The sequence below is a fragment of the Carassius carassius genome, chromosome 4 (genome assembly GCF_963082965.1).
Source record: "Carassius carassius chromosome 4, fCarCar2.1, whole genome shotgun sequence".
Taxonomy (NCBI): Eukaryota; Metazoa; Chordata; class Actinopteri; order Cypriniformes; family Cyprinidae; genus Carassius; species Carassius carassius.
The window spans coordinates 23477781-23497842 of NC_081758.1; the positions used below are offsets into that span (position 1 = coordinate 23477781).

The 20062-nt window shown below is 37.7% G+C and overlaps 2 protein-coding genes and 1 long non-coding RNA gene across 4 annotated transcripts in view; 2 read left to right on the forward strand and 1 right to left on the reverse strand.

The window, feature by feature from the left end:
- The window catches only part of LOC132139526 (neuronal tyrosine-phosphorylated phosphoinositide-3-kinase adapter 1-like), a 61990-nt gene extending 59197 nt beyond the window's left edge, over positions 1 to 2793 (forward strand). Inside the window, exon 7 of the mRNA XM_059547938.1 lies at positions 855 to 2793. Coding sequence (XP_059403921.1) covers positions 855 to 1232 — 378 coding nt within the window. The 3' untranslated portion in view covers positions 1233 to 2793. The remainder of the gene's footprint in view (positions 1 to 854) is intronic.
- Positions 2794 to 5717: 2924 nt separating this feature from the next.
- On the forward strand, positions 5718 to 18164 carry LOC132139527 (sodium/potassium-transporting ATPase subunit beta-2-like). 2 transcript variants are annotated; one of them, XM_059547939.1, is made up of 8 exons: positions 5718 to 5929; positions 12833 to 12961; positions 13097 to 13201; positions 13319 to 13524; positions 13952 to 14011; positions 15061 to 15087; positions 15399 to 15494; positions 17732 to 18164. In XM_059547939.1, exons 1-8 carry the CDS (start codon positions 5839 to 5841, stop codon positions 17897 to 17899), a joined length of 882 nt encoding a protein of 293 aa, XP_059403922.1. In that variant the 5' UTR covers positions 5718 to 5838; the 3' UTR covers positions 17900 to 18164. The 2 variants fall into 2 exon arrangements, with proteins under 2 accessions (XP_059403922.1, XP_059403923.1); XM_059547940.1 differs by lacking the exon at positions 15061 to 15087.
- Positions 18165 to 18368: 204 nt separating this feature from the next.
- LOC132130473 (uncharacterized) lies at positions 18369 to 18684 on the reverse strand. Its single transcript, XR_009428718.1, has 2 exons — positions 18545 to 18684; positions 18369 to 18511 (listed from the first exon to the last, which is right to left on the reverse strand). It is a non-coding gene; the product is annotated as an uncharacterized LOC132130473 (long non-coding RNA).
- Positions 18685 to 20062: the final 1378 nt, after the last annotated feature.

Below are 20062 nucleotides of genomic sequence, written 5' to 3' on the forward strand. Positions count from 1 at the left end.
GTGTGTGTGTGTGTGTGTGTGTGTGTGTGTTTGTAACACAGGGATTGACTCTGTGAGCTGATATGACCTTCCTTCTCAGAGCAGGGGGATGGGATGGGTGCTGTGAGTTGGCGCTATGCCGCTATCTGGTGGTGTTCTTTGATATAGCAAAGAGCACACACCCAGAGACCAAACAAACATTTGAAGTGGACAATGTCCATTACAACATGATGGTCAAAATTAAAAAGAAACAAATTGTGATAAAAAAAAGATGTGTCCTTTAAAAAATAATTTAAAAAAAAATGGAAATATGGTAAATATTAGAAAATGGTATATTAAATAATATTGAATAATAAATAATTGTAATATTCAATTTTGCCATGGCAACTAACTGAAATAAAAGAAAAATTAGTTGAAACACTAAAATGACTAAAATATAAATACAATTTAAATAACGCTAAATAGAAATATGTACACAAGAAATCTTAAAATAATAAATAAAATAATAAAAATGACAAGCACATAACAAAATTATTTAAACTTAAAAAAAATACTAATTAAATTGAAAACTGAAAATCAAAAAAACAAAACTAATAAAAATGTTAAATAAATAATATAGTAATATATAAATAATACTAAAATAGCACTGATGGCCCTCAATGCATCTCTCACTTGCAGCCCGAAGGTGAAGTTACTGCATCTACCAGCAGAGGCTAATTACCATGCTAACCAGCCAAACTTTATACCTTGTTCCGAAGCAAACAGTCACATGGCAAACCACTGCATTTCATCTGCACTGAGCTTTCCAAATTCTAAAATCTTTTCTCCAATTTTTCTCTCTCTATGTCTGTGTCTATTTCCACGCTCTCTCGCAGGTTCAGGCTCAGTCTCAGTCTCAAGCTCCCTGCAGTCCGTCTCTGAGCCGACAGCAGCAGTACCAGCACCAGCAGCAAGTCCAGCTCCAGTTCCAACAGCTGGCTCAGCTCGCCGCGCAGGCCCAGGCTCCCCTCAGCACGGGCACGGCCGGCACCTCCACAACCTTGGCCCAACGTGACGGCAAGCTCCTGGAGGTGATCGAGAGAAAGCGCTGCCTGTGTAAGGAGATTAAGGCTCATCGTCGGCCAGATAAGAGCTTATGTAAGCAGGACAGTATGCCTATTTTACCCAGCTGGAGGAAAACGCCAGAGCCCCGCAAGACTGGAACACCACCCTGCCAGAGGCCACAGGCTGTGGTGTGGGACACGGCCATCTGACCGAGGCAGAGAGAGCAGACAGTGGGTAGGGAGTAAGAAAGATATGACTGAGAGAGACAGATGGAGTAACAATCTATTCTTCTTTTTTTCTCTTTTGCGTGTGAAAAAACTAAATGGGGAAGTTGGGGGAAATGATAGAAGTGGCCTTTGAGTAAAGAGATTAAAATAAGACTGGAAAGACAAAGCGAGAGCATTTTGCTCAGAGAATAGCATGATTTAGAATAAACCTCTCTGTAGAAGCAGGAGAAAATGTGTTCCACACGGTGTTTATGTGCCATACAGATGCAGCAGATGAAACACACACACATCGAGTCTGAACTCTCTGCGAATTCAACCTGTGCTGCTGAGTTTACAACCTTTTTGAAACACACTGGAAACCTTTTGGAACAACCTGACATTTGTACTCTGAATATAAACCATTAGTGAGGAGAACTGACATTCTTTTTCCTCCAAGGAATGAAGAAATGATCGAAACCTGATGTGTAAAGAATGAAGAGACGCTGAATGATCATAGTGGAGCTTTTCTTCATTTCATAAACTGTCTATGTCTTTGGGCTTGTATGTTTTTACTGACCAGAATTACTCTGTTATGCTGCTGTTTCCTGGGCACCCACTAGACAGATGTTTTTTACATTCCAGAAGAGTGTCAGAATGTCTGTGTGCGAGTGCGTGTGTGTGTGTGTGTGGTGTCATGGTGAACTTTGTAAGATGTATCTTTGCATTGGAGACGTGTAAGGTTGGAAGCAGAACAGAGATGAGAGGAAATCCAGACAAAATGGTGAGGAGTACAGGGGAGCGTGTCAATAAAACACAAGATTCGACATGTATACACAAAAAAAAATCTTACACATTCAGAAACAGAAAACGATGATGAAGGGCTGTGTGGTACTGTCTTAGTTTGTAGAGGAGATTCATTTGAAGTCTAATTACTGCCTATTGATTGAGTGCCAATTTGCTGATTGTCGTGACACATGTGTCTGCGTATTTGGGGAGTAGAAGAAAAGCTGTTCAACGAATGTTAACGTGACTTTTGTAGCAATATTTGTTCAAGCAGGAGACTGATCGTTAACCTGGTCCAATACAAAAACATGATGGAGAAAAAAGACAGATCTGCATTACATTATCATAAGCTCAAATCAATTGTGTAAATTTCACTTGATGAAAAGATCGGAGATAGGAAATAAAAGTGAGGACCAATGCACTCCTGTTAACACAAGGTGTCATTGTGTTCACCTGTCAGACCTGTCAAACTGTCAGACCACCATATTTAAGCATCTGTTTACATTGAAGCTTTACCTGAGCATATCCGGAGCTAATGTCTAACTGTATTTTTCAGTCTTTTTAGCAGCACAGTCTCATGTGTGAATCAATTGGGGTTGCAAAGGCGTTTAATAAGATATAATAACATATATACAAGCTCTTTGTCAGTCTTATCATTCTACAGCCAGATTAAGCAGTCCAGTTACCCTGTCCCTTAAAGAAAAATCAGTTTTGGAGCAAACTTCACCTCTTCCCACTGTCCAGCCGTCATGTGCAAATGCATATAGAGAAACGCCCACACTCGCAGTGTCCTTCGGGGAAAAATGAACACGCAGTGGCGCTCCTCAGACCGATGCTGGAACTTTCCACACAAAAGAAAGTGAACCACATGACTTTGAGATTAAACAAGAAGAAAAAAAGTATTAAATCTGTAAAATAAACATGTACAACTGTACTGATTATGTAGCAATTATTTCCACTTTCATACTTGTAATCAATAAATATATTGTAGCATATAATGTATAAAAGTACAAGGTGTTTAATTGTTTTATAAAGAAATTTAGTAGTTTTATCTGTGGCTACCTGTCTACACTGTACTGAATGGACCGCTGAAAGACAAGCCCTCTCTACTAAAGGCACAGCCTCGAACACACACACACACACACACCAACCAACCAATGTTTTTTCTGGCTAATGTTATGCAAGTCCCTTTAAGCAACTTAAGTCTGATCACATTCATTCCCTTACCAACACACTCCACCCGGTTCACTGGAATATCACTTGGATATTTTTGAAGTACTTCTGCTGCTATATTGAATTTATATTATTGCTTACATATCTCTCAGTGCCGTTGCTTTATTTTTCTTCTTTATTCTTTTGAGTGTTCTTTGATTTTTTTTTTTTTTTTTTGGAACATGTGATGGAGTTTTTAGGAGTGGAACCCTTTGTAACTGTTGGCAATTGAATGTTTCTCAGTTGTTGTTGTGGTTGTATTTAAAAGTTGTTGTTATTTTTCCAAATAGTTAGAACCACCAACCTGTACAGTTCTCACCCTTGCAACACTGCTGTAAATATGATGGCAACGTTACAGTGATGTTGTCAAGGGTTTGACATGTTGTCACCATGACACCAGGGTTTCACTGCACCAACCGGGTGGCCATTTGAAATACAGTCTTTACCAAACAGTACGGAGTAGAGGAGTTGGTGCAATGCATGCTGGGAGTTCTTGACAGATTCCCTTAATCATTCAGTTCAAGGTTGGGCTGCGTCCCAGTCTATATAAATTGTGCCCAGTTTGTACTTCAAATATACTAAATAATCATCTAGTGGCAATTTATTAAGATGAAAAGGGTAACTTAAGTATTATTGGGTAAACTAGTTTACAGAAACTGTCGGCTTTGCGTGTCTACATAAATGGTGGCCATATTATGAGTGCCATAATATATTGGTATGGTAAGAGACGGTGTACCTTGGAAATCACTGTAGTGCTATATTTGCATTGATATCGTCATGAAATAAATTTTATATGATGAAACAAATACCACGTGCAAATAACAGTGTGTGTGTTTGCGTGTGTGTGAGGGAGGGAGGGAGTGAAAGAAACTGTTGCTAATGCACATAGATTTCATGTCTTCTTGTCCTGCAGACTGCTTAACATTCAGTAAAGGGAGTAGCTGCTTCCACATTCTAATGTGGCCATTTTTTATTCATTCCATTTTTCTTCAAGAAATAGTTTGCAGAAAAATGAAAAATTGCTAAGATTTACTCACCCGGGCCATCCAAGATCTAGATCAGTTTGTGCCTTCATCAGAACAGATTTCTCACCAATGGATCCTTTGCAGTAAATGGGTGCCGTCAGAATGAGAGTCCAAACATCACAAACATTTGAAAACAAAAAAAACATCACAATTAATCCAAGTATAATCCAATAATTCACAAATTATGCACATGTTTGGGTGAAATATTATTTTCATCCTGACCTTCCAGGCTTGTTGTTTCAGTGTCCAGTTTGACTGTGGGCATCATGAACACAGGATGCCGTAACAACAGTCTGTTCCTGAAATTTGTTGATTCATTTGTTAATTCATGATGTCCATTATCATAGATGCAGCTCCTGTACAAGTTCTCTCTTTCTGCAGTATAGGCTAGTGTTGGCTCTGACCTGTCATCGGTCTTGAACATCATTACAGATGTTATTTGACTGTTATAATGTGACAGATGTATCAAGTACTACCAGTCATCGAAACAGATTAAAAGTTTAAAATATATATAGTATATGGTTATTTAGATAAAAATGATTGCCTGGGAGCTTGCCAGTATCGGTTTTATTTTTATTTTTATTATTTCTTTGCCTGAAAATCTCAAAAATAAAGGTGTGGTAATCACTGTCGATTGTCCTGATGTGTTTGAACACAGTTAAGTTGTTTGCTACATTTATTGTCTGTATGCCCTGAGGATGGTCATTTGACCGAAAGCTTGGTGATTAAATTTGCTTAAAGAATTCAAGTGTGCAGACAGTTTATTTTTTGAGATTTTCAGTCTTGTTTGTCTGGCACCTTGGTGATCGTGAAAGGGTGTAACTCCTTCTTATTATTTCTTTGCCTAAAGCTTAATTCTGCACTGCAAAACTGGGAAGTCTGCAGAACTTAAAAGAAGAAGAATTTTCTGTAAAGTTGCCATTAATGTGGTATCACTTAAAAAAAAAAAAAAAAAAAATTAATGATTCCTGACATCTTAAGACAAGTTATCAAATTAATCAAGAACACTGACAATAAAACTGCAAAGTAGACAAAATAGCCATAATAACTATAAATGCCCCGTGCTTGGTGGGAAGGTATCGGGGCTGAGCAGACAGAGCTTGTTCCACTGCAGTATCGGCACACACACACACACACACACACACACACACACACACACACACACACACACACACACACACACTCTCTCTCTCTCTCTCTCTCTCTCTCTCTCTCTCTCTCTCTCTCTCTCTCTCTCTCTCTCTCTCTCTCTCTCTCTCTCTCTCTCTCTCTCTCTCTCTCTCTCTCTCTCTCTCTCTCTCTCCACGGAATGCGAACTGATCTTGTGGGTGGGCAGAACGTCGGGCGTTACTGACATAGCGAGGTCTGCTCTCACTCAGTCCTGGCTTGAGTCGTCAGGTTTCGTCCGAGTGCCTTGAGAATCGCTTTTACCCATTTTTTAACTAATATTTAAAAAAGCTTTCTTTTGAGACCTTAAAGATCGTTTTAAAACCCTTTCTCCATACCATTCAAGGGCTTTATTACTCTCAAAGAGAGTGTTAGCCCCGAGGCGTTGACTCTGTGAGTGCACATTTATTTCGTTCAGGAAAATGGCAAAGAATGATAAGAAGAACGCATGGAAAGAGTTCTTCTGGAACCCGAGGACGGGCGAGTTCTGCGGTAGGACCGCGAGCAGTTGGGGTAAGTCTTGCACAACACTGAAACACGCATGCACAAATGTTAATTAGTTTAATAAAATTGTGCAGTTATAATAAGTAGTGAGCTGCAGTCGTTAGCATAGCGAGTCTCACTCTATTAGTGCAGAGAAGTTCACTGAAGAGACGGATCGCTGTCCTAGGTGCTGAAACTCCAGTTAATGCTTTTGCCACCGGTCTGTAATGCGTCACATGCGTTTCATTTTCTTCCCCGCGTGTTTACGCAGCTGTTAAACTGAATACATTTGCCTTAGAATATATTTATCTTGAGCAAATTGCGAATTTCGAGGTCCACTGATAGATCTAGGTAATCAGGTACTCACTGAATATTGTGTTATGATGGACTTGCGGATAGAAATGCTGAATGCGTGACATCTGATAATGAACAGCGTGGATAAATGTTATGCATCGAGCTACTGCTAAACTATACAGTGCGCTTCAAACAGAATGCCTGAACAGAGGCTTGCACACATCAATTTATCCCTGCATCCTTTTCCGTAAAGAACAGCAATCATTTTAACTGCAAAATAATGCATATATGTTTATACTTTACGGTAAAAAGTAGAATTACATTTTTCTGTGAAATGTTAAAATGTTTTAAGAAGTACAATTAATTAATTATTATATTGATGTTATTTAAAAATATTTTAACAAGGCAATTAATGTGTTGTAAAATATAGTAGTAAAAGTACTTTAGTTTTTTGTTTAAATAATGAATCGCTTATGAAGTGTCTATATGTCAGCCTGAGCTACCCTGACAGCCGCTAGAGAGGCTTATTTTGATCAGCTATAAGCCCCAGTGTGCCATCTGTATCGTTATCTGTCCATTTTATCACAGCAAACTAATTTAACAGTTCAAATAGGTTGATATATTAACATATCATTGAATAACATCTAGGAACTGTAAAATAAAAAAATAAAAAATAAAAACAGTCACCAAAATGCCAACACTTATTATTTGTAAGCTGTAACATCATCAGCTGCCTTTCTTTTTATACAGTGCAGTGAAGATTTTTACATTCTGCCATTTGGTTTTACCTCTTTTTTTACCCCTCTTAAACTTTCAAATCATATTCAAACCCCAAAGTAATCTGCCTTTATAATTGTGAAAGATCTTTCTTACAATAGAAGTGAACAACAAAACACTGTTAGCCCAGTGCATAGTGTTACAAATTGTCTTTTGCAGTGACATTGAGATGAATTAATCTAGCCGAGGGCCATTTTGAATGTGCGCGTTGGGGTTTGTGAATTAGTGTAAGATGTAATCCTTTACTAATAGGCTCATTGGTTGCCTTGGTGAGGCTATCATGAGGAGATGTATCCCAGCCGTTGATTAATTATGGAAATGAATGTGTCTTTTAATCAGGGTGTGATAGCATTAAAACAGCACTCTAACAGGCATCTGTTCAAGGTGTCAATTCTATAGAGTAGTTGGATTGTGTGTGTATGTGTGTGTGTGTGTGTGTGTGTGTGTGAGAGAGAGAGAGAGAGAGAGAGAGAGGTGCTAGATCACTGCCCTCAAGACATCCATGTGCCAGCACATTTTGGTCTATGGAACTAAGTGTGTAGCACCTTTTTGAGAACGTTTGTGTGTGTGTGTGTGTGTGTGTGTGTGTTGCTCTGAGGAATAGCTGCCTAGTTAAGCCAGCATGCTCTCTAAGACTCCTTAATTAGTCTATTTTTGTCTGTGCCCAAACCAGAGTGAACATGGGTATGCTTAGATTCTTCAACAAAGTACATCCTCATTACTGGAGCTTAATAATGACCTATGGAGGACGCTGGAAGTTGCAGCTACATTCATACAGCTGTGTCTCTCATTGAATCATATCCTGGGTTGCTTTCAGGACCCCTGGGCAGAGGGGCCAATGATATCAGATAAAAACGCGTAAAGCTGACTTCAGCCTGAGAAACTTTTCAATCTTGTTAAACAAGTCACTCTTGCACCGGCCATAACTGAATCTCTAAACCACTCCTGAGACTTACAGGTGCATCTCAATAAATTAGAATGTCGAGGAAAAATTCATTTATTTATTTATTTCAGCAATTCAACTCAAATTGTGAAACTTATGCATTAAATAAATTCAGTGCACACAGACTGAAGTAGTTTAAGTCTTTGGTTCTTTTAATTGTGATGATTTTGGCTCACATTTAACAAAAACCCACCAAATCACTATCTCAACAAATTAGAAGGGAGGCTCCTTTTGCTTTAATTACTGCCTCAATTCAGCGTGGCATGAAGGTGATCAGTTTGTGGCACTGCTGAGGTGGTCTGGAAGCCCAGGTTTCTTTGACAGAAAGAAAGTTTCTTTAGGTCATCTGCATTTTTTGGTCTCTTGTTTCTCATTTTCGTCTTGACAATAGCCCATCGATTCTCTCTGGGGTTCAGGTCTGGTGAGTTTGCTGGCCAGTCAAGCACATCAACACCATGGTCATTTAAAGTACTTTTTGCAGTGTGGGCAGTTGCCAAATCCTGCTGGAAAATGAAATCAGCATCAAAGCTGGTCAGCAGAAGGAAGCATGAAGTGCTCCAAATTTCTTGGTAAACAGGTGCAGTGACACTGGTTTTCAAAAAACACAATGGACCAACACCAGCAGATGACATTGCACCCCAAATAATCACAGACTGTGGAAGCTTAACACCTCATTCAAGCAACTTGGGGTATGCTACACCCTTCCTCCAGACTCTAGGACCTTGTTTCCAAATGAAATACAAAACTTGCTCTCATCTGAAAAGAGGACTTTGGACCACTGGGCAACAGTCCAGTTCATCTTTCCTTAGCCCAGGTAAGACGCCTCTGATGTTGTCTGTGGTTCAGGAGTGGCTTAACAAGAGGAATATGACAACTGTAGCCAAATTCCTTGACACTTCTGTATGCCTTGACTCCAGCCTCAGTCCATTCCTTGTGAAGTTCACTCAAGTTCTTGAATCGATTTAGCTTGACAATCTGCGACTGTGGCTGTGGTTCTCTCGGTTGGTTGTGCATCTTTTTTCTTTCATACTTTTTCCTTCCTCTCAACTTTCTGTTAACATGTTAACATGTTGACAAACAAATGAAGTTTTCTGAAAGCAAGGGTTTCAATAAAGCCATGGATGAATATGAGTATTAAGAAATATTTTAATCCAGAATTAAACTAAATGGTTATTTGTAGTTATTACCCTGAGAACATTTTTCTTTATTTTTTTATTTGTTTATTTGCTATGTGAAGCACATTTTAGTTTAACTTTTTTATCAGACTTTAGTTACTGTCACTATATTTATGTGCATCCAGTACAAAACAGCTAATTGATATTCAGAGATCACGGTGGACAGACTGCTCCCTTTGTCTGCATCACAGGTGTGAGTTCCTTTGAAGTGTTTGATAGCATGGTGGCCTGGTAGGTTTAATGGATTTAGGACAGAATCTGAAAGGATGTGTCTGTGGAGTTGATATTTGTATTAATGAACGTGAATATGCAAATAGCAGATCACAGTGGCACATTCTGTTCATCTCTTTTAGGTTGCATTCAAATTATAGGGTTGAAAGAGGGAGGGTGACTTTCATCATGATGAGAGACAGATAAAGAAACAGAAGAGGACAGATAGAGTTTCAGTCTCACCATGTGCAGTACTTGCCACACACACACACACACACACACACACACACACACACACACACACACACACACACAGATCCTGAGGAGAGCTAGCATAGCTGATTAGGATGTACCATGTTTTAACCCCTTAACCAATTTCAGCAAGTTGTATTTGATAATGCAGGTACTTGGTATTCTGAGAGAGATGGTGGTTATTTTGAGGCTGTCCTGCTGTGAGACTAAGTAGTGCTTAATGATTTGAACATTTGGACTTTGCTGCACAAGTTAAGCAACATTCTTACCTTAACTTTGCTCACTTTCTCTCTTACGTGTGCATTTAATCCTTTTTCACTCTCTACAAGCAGATTAGCACACACTCTTGTGTAATTCTAGTCCGTAGAGTAACCTCACATTGCACCGCTGTTATTGATTAGTGAAAGCCTGTCTCTGCGGGGAGCTCCAGGATGCAGCGGAGCAGGGGGCAGTGATCCGGTATCCCTCCTCCCTTCATGTGCAGGGCAACCTGATCAACTGTCCCCAGGGGCCTCTCTGCATGAAGCTCAGGTGACCTGTATCTTAATGAGCTCTCCTCAGGTATACACACTATGCACCACAGCTTACAGAACACACATACAAACATACACCTTCAGCACTCAGTTTTCTCTATGAAACAATAGAGCCTGATCTGTTCAAATAGCAACCCTAAATTATTTATTGCATTGTGTGGTGAAGATGTTTTGAAGTACGTTCTTATTTCTGGAGCAAACAGATGAGTTACTGAATCTTTGCTTTTTATCTGAGAAAGTTTTATGTACTTAACATGAAATGAAGCAATGTCTTGCATGCTATTCGATTTAAAGCAATATTTTATAATGTACAAAGTTTGGAGTTAGTACAATTTTTTTTTAAATAAATTAATATTTTTATTTAGCAAGGATGCATTAAACTGATTAAAGGTGAAAATGCAAAGATGTTTATGTTACAAAAATGTTCTATTTCAAATAAATACTGTTCTTTTGAAGTTTATGCTCATCAAAGAATCATGGTAATCATGCTTTCCACAAAAAAATCTTCAGCAGCACAACATTGTTAATGATTAGAGATGTCTCTTCAAATCAGCATATTCATTTACAGTGTCATTTATTCCTGTGATGCAAAGCTGAATTTTCAGCATCCAATATTCCAGTCTTCAGTGTCACATGATCCTTCAGAAATCATTAGAAGTTGAAATAAAAAACAATCATTTTAAATGTAATAATATTTTACAATGGTACTCTAAATATTACAATATTTTTTACTGTATTCTGATCAAAATAATGCACTCTTGGTGAGCATAAAAAACATTTTAAATGGTTGTCTTTATAATATTTTTGTATAAATTATTTTCTAATGTATATGTGATATGTATACTGTTTAAGAGTATTGTTAAAAGCTCAAATGTATTTAAAATGGTAAAAACCAATTACAGCAGCTACAATATACATTTTCCCTTATACAGTCTACAGTGTATATTTTTTAAAACATGAACACTGAAAAAAAAAATCTGCCCATGTAGAGTTTGTTTATCGCCTGTCTATCTGAAAAAATCTGAGGGAAAATATATTGTGCTGGAAATTATCTATAAATACATAAACATCATTAACATCAGCAAATATTTATCAGACTGGCTCTATAACCATACTGTACCACATTACCATATTACTGTACTGACATTATATAAATAAAAGCCTGGAATCATTCTGTCATTCTTCCAAGCATGTTAAATATCAACCCTTTATGTATAGAGATCGCTTTAGTGCAGTTGTGTAGACATGATCTAGAGTGTAATGATTAGTTTAGTTGGGTAGTTGGAGGTGTCTGCATCAATGTCTGTATAGAGACTCTGATGTTTCTAAACCATATGTCCCCTGAAAGTTCCCCTTTGGCTTAATCTGCCCTCTTCTTCTCCTTCTGTCACCCTCCCTCCCCCTTTTTTACCCGTCTTAACCCACATCTGCCCTGCAATAATTCAATTTTCCCAAAGACCAGACATTTACCAGACAGGATTACCAAGCTTCCTGTAAGGGACATTGGTGTGTAAATGTATGAATGTGTGTAAGACAGAGCTGCAGTGAATGTGCATGTATAACTCTATGAACGGGGAGAGAAGCTCTGGTGAGAATTTAAGAGGATTAGGTCAACTAGTCTTGTATCTTTTCACAGTAAGATCAGCAGAAGAAGAGCAAGGAAATGAGAGATATATATATATATATATGCAGAAGATATAATCATAAATGATTATTATGGTTATATGGTCACAGTATTCTGCATGTCCAATTGCAAACACTCCCAACAAAAGTGTTTTTATTAAAGTACACCTTTATTAAACACCTGAACAATATGTTACAGACTCAAGTGCACTTCAGAGTCATTCGGTCTAGATACACAAATGTCGCTGGGGTATATTTTTAGCAATAGCCAAAAAACAAACAAAAAAAACATTATATGGGGTCAAAATTTACGATTTTTCTTTTATGCCAAAAGTCACTAGGATATTAAATAAAAATTATATTTTCTAAATTCCCTAACATAAATATATCAAAACCTAATATTTGATTAGTAATATGCTTTGCTAAGAACTTAATTTGGACAACTAAAGGCGATTTTCTCAGTATTTTGATTTTTTTGCGCCCTCAGATTCTAGATTTTCAATAGTTTTATGTCTGCCAAATATTGTCCTAACATAAACCATACATCACTGGAAAGCTTATTTATTCAGCTTTCGGGTGATGTATAAATCTAAAATTCCAGAAATTGTCCCTTATGACTTGTTTTGTGGTCCATGGTCACAAATGTATATCTCTAATTTCATTGATATCAAGAATAAAACCATAGTTTTATGAACTAGACTTAAACTTTGGTACATGTATGTAAGGGCTTACTATAAAAAAAAATTACAAATCTGGAGGGACTTGGCCACTTGGTGGCACTATCATAGTAAATAATTGAGCTGTTTACACTAGTCCAGTCTACATTTTGTCCTATCTGTCATGAAAAAATATGGGTTTATGGGGCTTAAATCCCATTAATTGCTGCATGCGACTGCATTTATTAATGTCATTTAATATGCATTGTAAATCGTTTTCAACAAGAATTACATTCGAATAAATATATTTCTGTGTTAAGTTTGAACAGTGTACCAGTGACGTATTAGAGTATGGAACATTTTCAAAAGCTTGAGTACAGTATGTCTTTGTATTGAGTTAGGATCTGGATGTGTGTGTGTGTGTGTGTGTGTGTGTGTGTGTGTGTGTGTGTGTGTGTGTATCCTCGTAGGTCTGATCCTGTTGTTTTATCTGGCATTCTATATTTTCCTGGCTGCATTATTTGTCCTCACCATGTACGTAATGCTGCAGACACTTGATGACCACAGACCAACATACCAAGATAGACTTTCAACTCCAGGTAAAACACACAGACTTGATCCTGTACATATGGAAACACTAAGCTAACTATAACAACTACAACCCTACTGTTACCCCTTACAGATACCTTTTGTCATTTATTAATCTTCCCGTTCTCTTATTTGTTGTTTTACAGGGATGATGATCAGACCTAAAGGAGAGCAGCTGGAGATCATTTACACAATGGAGTACACAGAGACCTGGGAAAGATATGTCCAGGCCCTCAATAACTTCATGTCGCGTAAATACCATGCAAACATCCATATTACACAGTTTTAGTCATTTTGCTATTGAAATTCTGCATGCCATAAAGCAAGATGTTCACAGATGGCCATGTCCTGTTCCTTCTTGTGTGCAGCCTACAATGACTCAGTCCAAGCCCAGAAGAATTATGAGTGTAAACCGGATCAGTACTTCATCCAGGAGGACAGCGGCAGTTTGAAAAACTTCCCTAAGCGTTCCTGCCAGTTTAAACGCTCCATATTGGAGGATTGCTCTGGGATCACAGATCGTTACTATGGCTACAATGAGGGCAAGCCCTGCATCATCATTAAGCTCAACCGTGTAAGACGTGAAATATAATATATGTGTGGAGTGAATGTTTATGTCAGAAACATGTCCAATAAAATAAATAAACTTAGCAGTTATTGCTCAAAAATACTAAAGTATCAAGTGTTCCTGAGAAACCCTGAATTCTGTGATGCATTTTATATTGCAAATAGTAAAACAAAATATATGCCTGATTTGATTTTAGGTCATTGAATCCCTACAGTCTTTAACAGTCAGTACAGTCTTTGACCTGAAACCACAGAATTAGAGACAGCGGCCTGAATGTTTATAATTAATCATTCATTGCTTTAGCTATTTAATGAGCCCCAACTTGACCTGTCTCTTCACTTTTGTTTCCATCTTTGGGTCACTTTCTTTTTATCCCTCTCTCGTTTCAATCTCAAATCCATCTTTCTCTGTGTTTATTCTTTTTTTTTTGCAGGTGATTGGTCTGTTGCCTACTAAGGACAGGCAGCCTCCTTACGTCACCTGTGGTGCTAAGGTAAACGTCTCAGTCTTCCTCTCTCTCACTCTCCTTATCCTCCAGTCTTTCAGAAAGGGGTTGATTTCAGATTAAAGTTACATGAGCCATTCAACAAGGCCACCAGATTAAATTATCCGGTAATCAGAACTGTGGCCGGCTTCAGAGAAAAACTGCCATGACAGACTATCTGCTGCTGGAATGAGGGGAATGAGAACAATTAAAGTAACAATTATGTATTTCCTAGCCGTTTTAATGTCTGAATGTATTCAGGAATTATCTTTGAATCTGTTTCGACTTCATGAGACTGAGAGGTGGGCATGTCTGTGCTATTAGCTTCTAACTTCTTTTGCCAAGTATTAATTGAGCGTTTGTGAATTGGGTTTTAAAACTATTATAGCTTATTAGTTCTATTTCTCTTTCATTTTTATTTCTGATTTTAAGTCATTTTAGTACTTCATATTTTAGTACTTTTATGTTAGTTGTCAAGGCAAGTTTTTCATCTAATATTGATAATTTATTTCACATTTATTTCAGTTAACATATTTTGATAGTTTCAGTTAACAATAATTCTGTTGCTTGTTTGTTTTCTCATACTGTTGGTTAGTTACCCCACGCTAAGAAAAACTTTTATCTATATTGCATTAGAGTGGAAGTTTTTCTTGCTCTTTCCCAGAGATTTCTCAATAGTGTTCTTGCCGAATCACGTACTGTTTGTTTGTGTTTGTGTGGGTTCTGAATGGATATCAAGCACCATTCAGGCTCATGCAAATACAATCGTCAATCCTATTCTCTCTTCGATTGCAATGTACACATCAATTGATTTAAACAGCACACCTTTTTTCCATGAACCCATCATTCCTCCTCCTTTGTTCTGTATGTTGTCATATAATTGTTGTTTTCAGTGTCGTTTCAGGGTTTGTTCAGTCTGTATTGTTTTTCACCATTGCTCATCATCTCTGTTTATGTTCCATGTGATTGATTTGTATTGTTTTTTTGTTTTTGTGTGTGTGTGTGTGTGTGTGTGTGTGTGTGTCTCATCTGGTCTCCCCCTCCATTCTTCTTGTCAGAAATACAAAGTTGGCAATGATGAGTGGGTAAGAATAATAGACAGAATGAAGAATAATCATTTTAACAGAGGCAGTGAATTCATAATGTGCATTCTGCACGAAGAGAAAAATCTGAATCCAATTTATCCAACTTTAAAATATTTATTTACTTTTAAAATCAACATGTTTTAGCAGCAAAAGGTAAAATGATTATTCATACAGTCAGATCATATGCTAGATAATTCCAGCATAAGATCAACTCAAGGGGCGATTGGTTTTTCTGTTTATTTTCTTTAATACAGTAATAGTAGTCTTGGTATTAGAACAGATGAACTCATGAAGTCTTCCCCTCTCTGTAGGCGGATGACTCCGATAAACTTGGTGAACTGGCGTACTTTCCCCCTAATGGCACCTTTAACCTGATGTACTACCCATACTACGGCAAGAAAGCCCAGGTACAACTCACTCACTTAGAGAATATACTCTACATATGTAATCACACATAAAATTTAAGTCAGAGTGAAATGAAAATTGACCATTTTGACCATCTGTTTTGTAAATGCATGTTATTGATCTTTATTTTGATTATTTATCAACGTGATTTTTTTCCCCAAATATATACTGTATATATACAACCCGAATTCCGGAAAAGTTGGGACGTTTTTTAAATTTTAATAAAATGAAAACTAAAGGAATTTCAAATCACATGAGCCAATATTTTATTCACAATAGAACATAGATAACATAGCAAATGTTTAAACTGAGAAATTTTACACTTTTATCCACTTAATTAGCTCATTTAAAATTTAATGCCTGCTACAGGTCTCAAAAAAGTTGGCACGGGGGCAACAAATGGCTAAAAAAGCAAGCAGTTTTCAAAAGATTCAGCTGGGAGAACATCTAGTGATTAATTAAGTTAATTGATATCAGGTCTGTAACATGTTTAGCTATAAAAGCTTTGTCTTAGAGAAGCAGAGTCTCTCAGAAGTAAAGATGGGCAGAGGCTCTCCAATCTGTGAAAGACTGCGTAAAAAAATTGTGGAAAACTTCAAAAACAATGTTCCTCAACGTCAAATTGCAAAGGCTTTGCAAATCTCATCATCTACAGTGCATAACATCATCAAAAGATTCAGAGAAACTGGAGAAATCTCTGTGCGTAAGGGACAAGGCCGGAGACCTTTATTGGATGCCCGTGGTCTTCGGGCTCTCAGACGACACTGCATCACTCATCGGCATGATTGTGTCAATGACATTACTAAATGGGCCCAGGAATACTTTCAGAAACAACTGTCGGTAAACACAATCCGCCATGCCATCAGCAGATGCCAGCTAAAGCTCTATCATGCAAAAAGGAAGCCATATGTGAACATGGTCCAGAAGCGCCGTCGTGTCCTGTGGGCCAAGGCTCATTTAAAATGGACTATTTCAAAGTGGAATAGTGTTTTATGGTCAGACGAGTCCAAATTTGACATTCTTGTTGGAAATCACGGACACCGTGTCCTCCGGGCTAAAGAGGAGGGAGATCTTCCAGCATGTTATCAGCGTTCAGTTCAAAAGCCAGCATCTCTGATGGTATGGGGGTGCATAAGTGCATACGGTATGGGCAGCTTGCATGTTTTGGAAGGCTCTGTGAATGCTGAAAGGTATATAAAGGTTTTAGAGCAACATATGCTTCCCTCCAAACAACGTCTATTTCAGGGAAGGCCTTGTTTATTTCAGCAGGACAATGCAAAACCACATACTGCAGCTATAACAACAGCATGGCTTCGTCGTAGAAGAGTCCGGGTGCTAACCTGGCCTGCCTGCAGTCCAGATCTTTCACCTATAGAGAACATTTGGCGCATCATTAAACGAAAAATACGTCAAAGACGACCACGAACTCTTCAGCAGCTGGAAATCTATATAAGGCAAGAATGGGACCAAATTCCAACAGCAAAACTCCAGCAACTCATAGCCTCAATGCCCAGACGTCTTCAAACTGTTTTGAAAAGAAAAGGAGATGCTACACCATGGTAAACATGCCCCGTCCCAACTATTTTGAGACCTGTAGCAGAAATCAAAATTGAAATGAGCTCATTTTGTGCATAAAATTGTAAACTTTCTCAGTTTAAACATTTGCTATGTTATCTATGTTCTATTGTGAATAAAATATTGGCTCATGTGATTTGAAAGTCTTTTAGTTTTCATTTTATTAAAATTTAAAAAACGTCCCAACTTTTCCGGAATTCGGGTTGTATATATGTTTTTTAATTATTAATCAAAATGTCATAAATGGATCTTCCGCTGAAATGGCAGACTTCTCTCTGGTGACTCCAATCATTAAGTCTGCTTAAACCCATCCCTTTCTTACAGTCGACTACATTCAGATCTGCCTCCATCTAATCAACAACTGATAGATAGAACCTGTCCCCATCCTACTCTTTTACTTTTCCATTTATCTGTTTCACTCAGATGTATGTCACAATAAGGAAGAAAAGACCCACTCATTTTACATTTTGTGCTGACTTTATAGGTGCAATCAGTATTTCATGTTGTGATATGATACTCTGCTGATACTGACACCTAGTGGTGTGGATGTGGCATCACAGAAACGGAGAGAAAAAGTTAACAGTTTTTATTAGGCCGCCATAAATAAGATAGCCTTGTTCTTACAAAAATCTTCCTACAGTATCTCATGCTTCTTCTGCTGCAGGTGAACTACTCTCAGCCTTTAGTGGCCATCAAGTTCCTCAACATCACCATGAATGAGGACGTCAACGTGGAGTGCAGAATCAACGCTAACAACATTCCAGAGGGTAGTGAGCGAGACAAGTATGCAGGACGCATTTCCTTCAAACTGAGGATCAACTCCTTAAATTAAATAGGCGAAAGTGTGTTCCTGTTTTTTTTTTTTTTTTACACACAGACACACACAGGCCATCCTCATCTAAAAGACTGCATGATTATGTGCAGAAGGCACAACTAGAGAAATTAGCCAGACACAGCAATCCTCAGCACAGACAGAGCATACTTCAACATTTCAAAGAAATGTTTAAATAATTTTTTTTGAGACTGTAGTGAGTTTTTTAGAGTTAGCAAGGTTGTTTTTGTGTGTATTTATGTGTGTACATCAGTGTGTGTGTGTGTGTGTGTGTGTGTGTGTGTGTGCGTGTGTGCATTAGAATGTATGAGTTGAGATACAGTATATATTTTCTGAAATTTTAATTGCATGCTCAGCTATCAGAGCTATTAATTAAAAATAATATTATATTAAAATAATATTAGGAAAGGAAGTGTCTATGAATTAATATGGCATGATCTCATGTGTGTTTGGAGAATGTCTTTACTGCTTGTTTTTTTTTTTTTTTTTTGCATGTGTGTATCTGTTCTGAAGAGTGGTATTGAAACCTCTTCTCAGTCTGATTTGTGGCTTTATATGTGAAGAGGATATTTTATACCAACATGTACATAATGCTGTGCATGATAACGTCACCTCTGCATTTCTCTCCGACACACACAAGAAAACTGATATATTCACAATACTGCAATGCTGTTGGTTTTGGAACAGTCTGTACTTTAACATGATGAAGTGTGTCATGTTTTCTTTATCATGAGGCATGTCTATTTAAGTGTGTTTATATGTAAAATAGGTCTTTGCAGTATTTTACTTTTGTTTTGTTTTTTTTGGCATGTGTAATCCAATTTGTCTCACATGGTGAAGGGACAGCACCAGCTCTGGGTTCAGTTTAAAGGGGTCATATGATGCGATTTCAAGTTTACCCTTCTCTTTGGAGTGTTACAAGCTCTTGGTGCATGAAGAAGATCTGTAAAGTTGCAAAGACTAAAATATCAAATCCAAAGAGATATTTTTTTTTATCAAAGTTAACACTCTTCCACGCCTTCCTAAAATACCTTGTTCAAACAGGCTCCCACATGTCTACATCATGATGTGTTAAGTTTTGCATAACACTGCCCAAATGTTCACGCAAAGAAAGAAGGCATAACCTTTGATTCTTGCTGTTGCCTCCAGCGCCATGTCATGGAAACGCTGTTTCGTGGTGAAAGTACAAAATACTTTGTTTGGCCTTCCACAAGAGGACACAACTAGAAATCTGTGGTTAAGTTATATTTACAATATTGTTCCAGAATAGTTCAACCCAAATATTCACATTTTATGGAGGACTGTTTCCTGTTCCTGGGAGAGTAGACTACAATGCCGCCTGTTCTGACTCACAGTCTGTAAGTAGCCTACGTTTACATATGTAAAGGATTTGCCACTGATGATTCAAACGCGAGTTTTGAGCAGTGTAGAGTAGAGCTTGTTGTTTGTCGTTTTTCTGGTCACAAATGCAGACATGGTTTTATGTTTAGCTGCGCATTGCAACGCAACTCATAAAAAGACAGTATAAATAATTATAATCCCCACTGGATGCAACAAATGGCTAATTTGTAATGGGTTCTATTGTTTTTGGCTCGTCTTGCCTGTGTTCTGACCGGGACACGCATCACAGTATGTTACACGGGTGTAACATTTCTGTCACACTTGAGGTATTCGGCCAATCACAACGCACTGCATAGCTGGCCAATCAGAGCACACCTCGCTTTTCAGACCGATGAGCTTTGTAAAAAACAATATGTTTCAGAAGGCGGGGCATAGAGGATAAACAATAATGTACAGTATGTGGGAAAATAATGTGTTTTTGAACCCTAAACTGCATAAACACATTTCATTACATCAAATACACAAAATAATGTTCTTTTTAGCAAAATCATATGACCCCTTTAAAATCAGAAAATAGATGGAAGAACTGTGTTTGATGTGCGTGTGTGGATTCCTACATGTGTGTGTTTTATTTGATTTGATTTATTTTATGTTAATCTTTGTGCACAATTATCTATATATTTGGGTTTTGTTGGAAGTGACTCTAAGCATAATCATAGAGTTATAGAGACTAAGAGCAGGAGCAGCAAGTGTATGTTTCTGCTGATAAGGAAAACAAGTGAATTCATCCCAGTCCTTACCCTGCATAAGTCAATAAAAAAA

What these genes read in the sequence shown, in the direction of transcription:
- LOC132139527 (XM_059547939.1), top strand. Translation starts at nt 5,839, where the DNA reads ATGGCAAAGAATGATAAGAAGAACGCATGGAAAGAGTTCTTCTGGAAC. An exon ending in ACGTCACCTGTGGTGCTAAG is followed by an intron (nt 14,012 to 15,060) that starts GTAAACGTCTCA and finishes TCTTCTTGTCAG; the next exon opens with AAATACAAAGTTGGCAATGA. An exon ending in AAGTTGGCAATGATGAGTGG is followed by an intron (nt 15,088 to 15,398) that starts GTAAGAATAATA and finishes CCCTCTCTGTAG; the next exon opens with GCGGATGACTCCGATAAACT.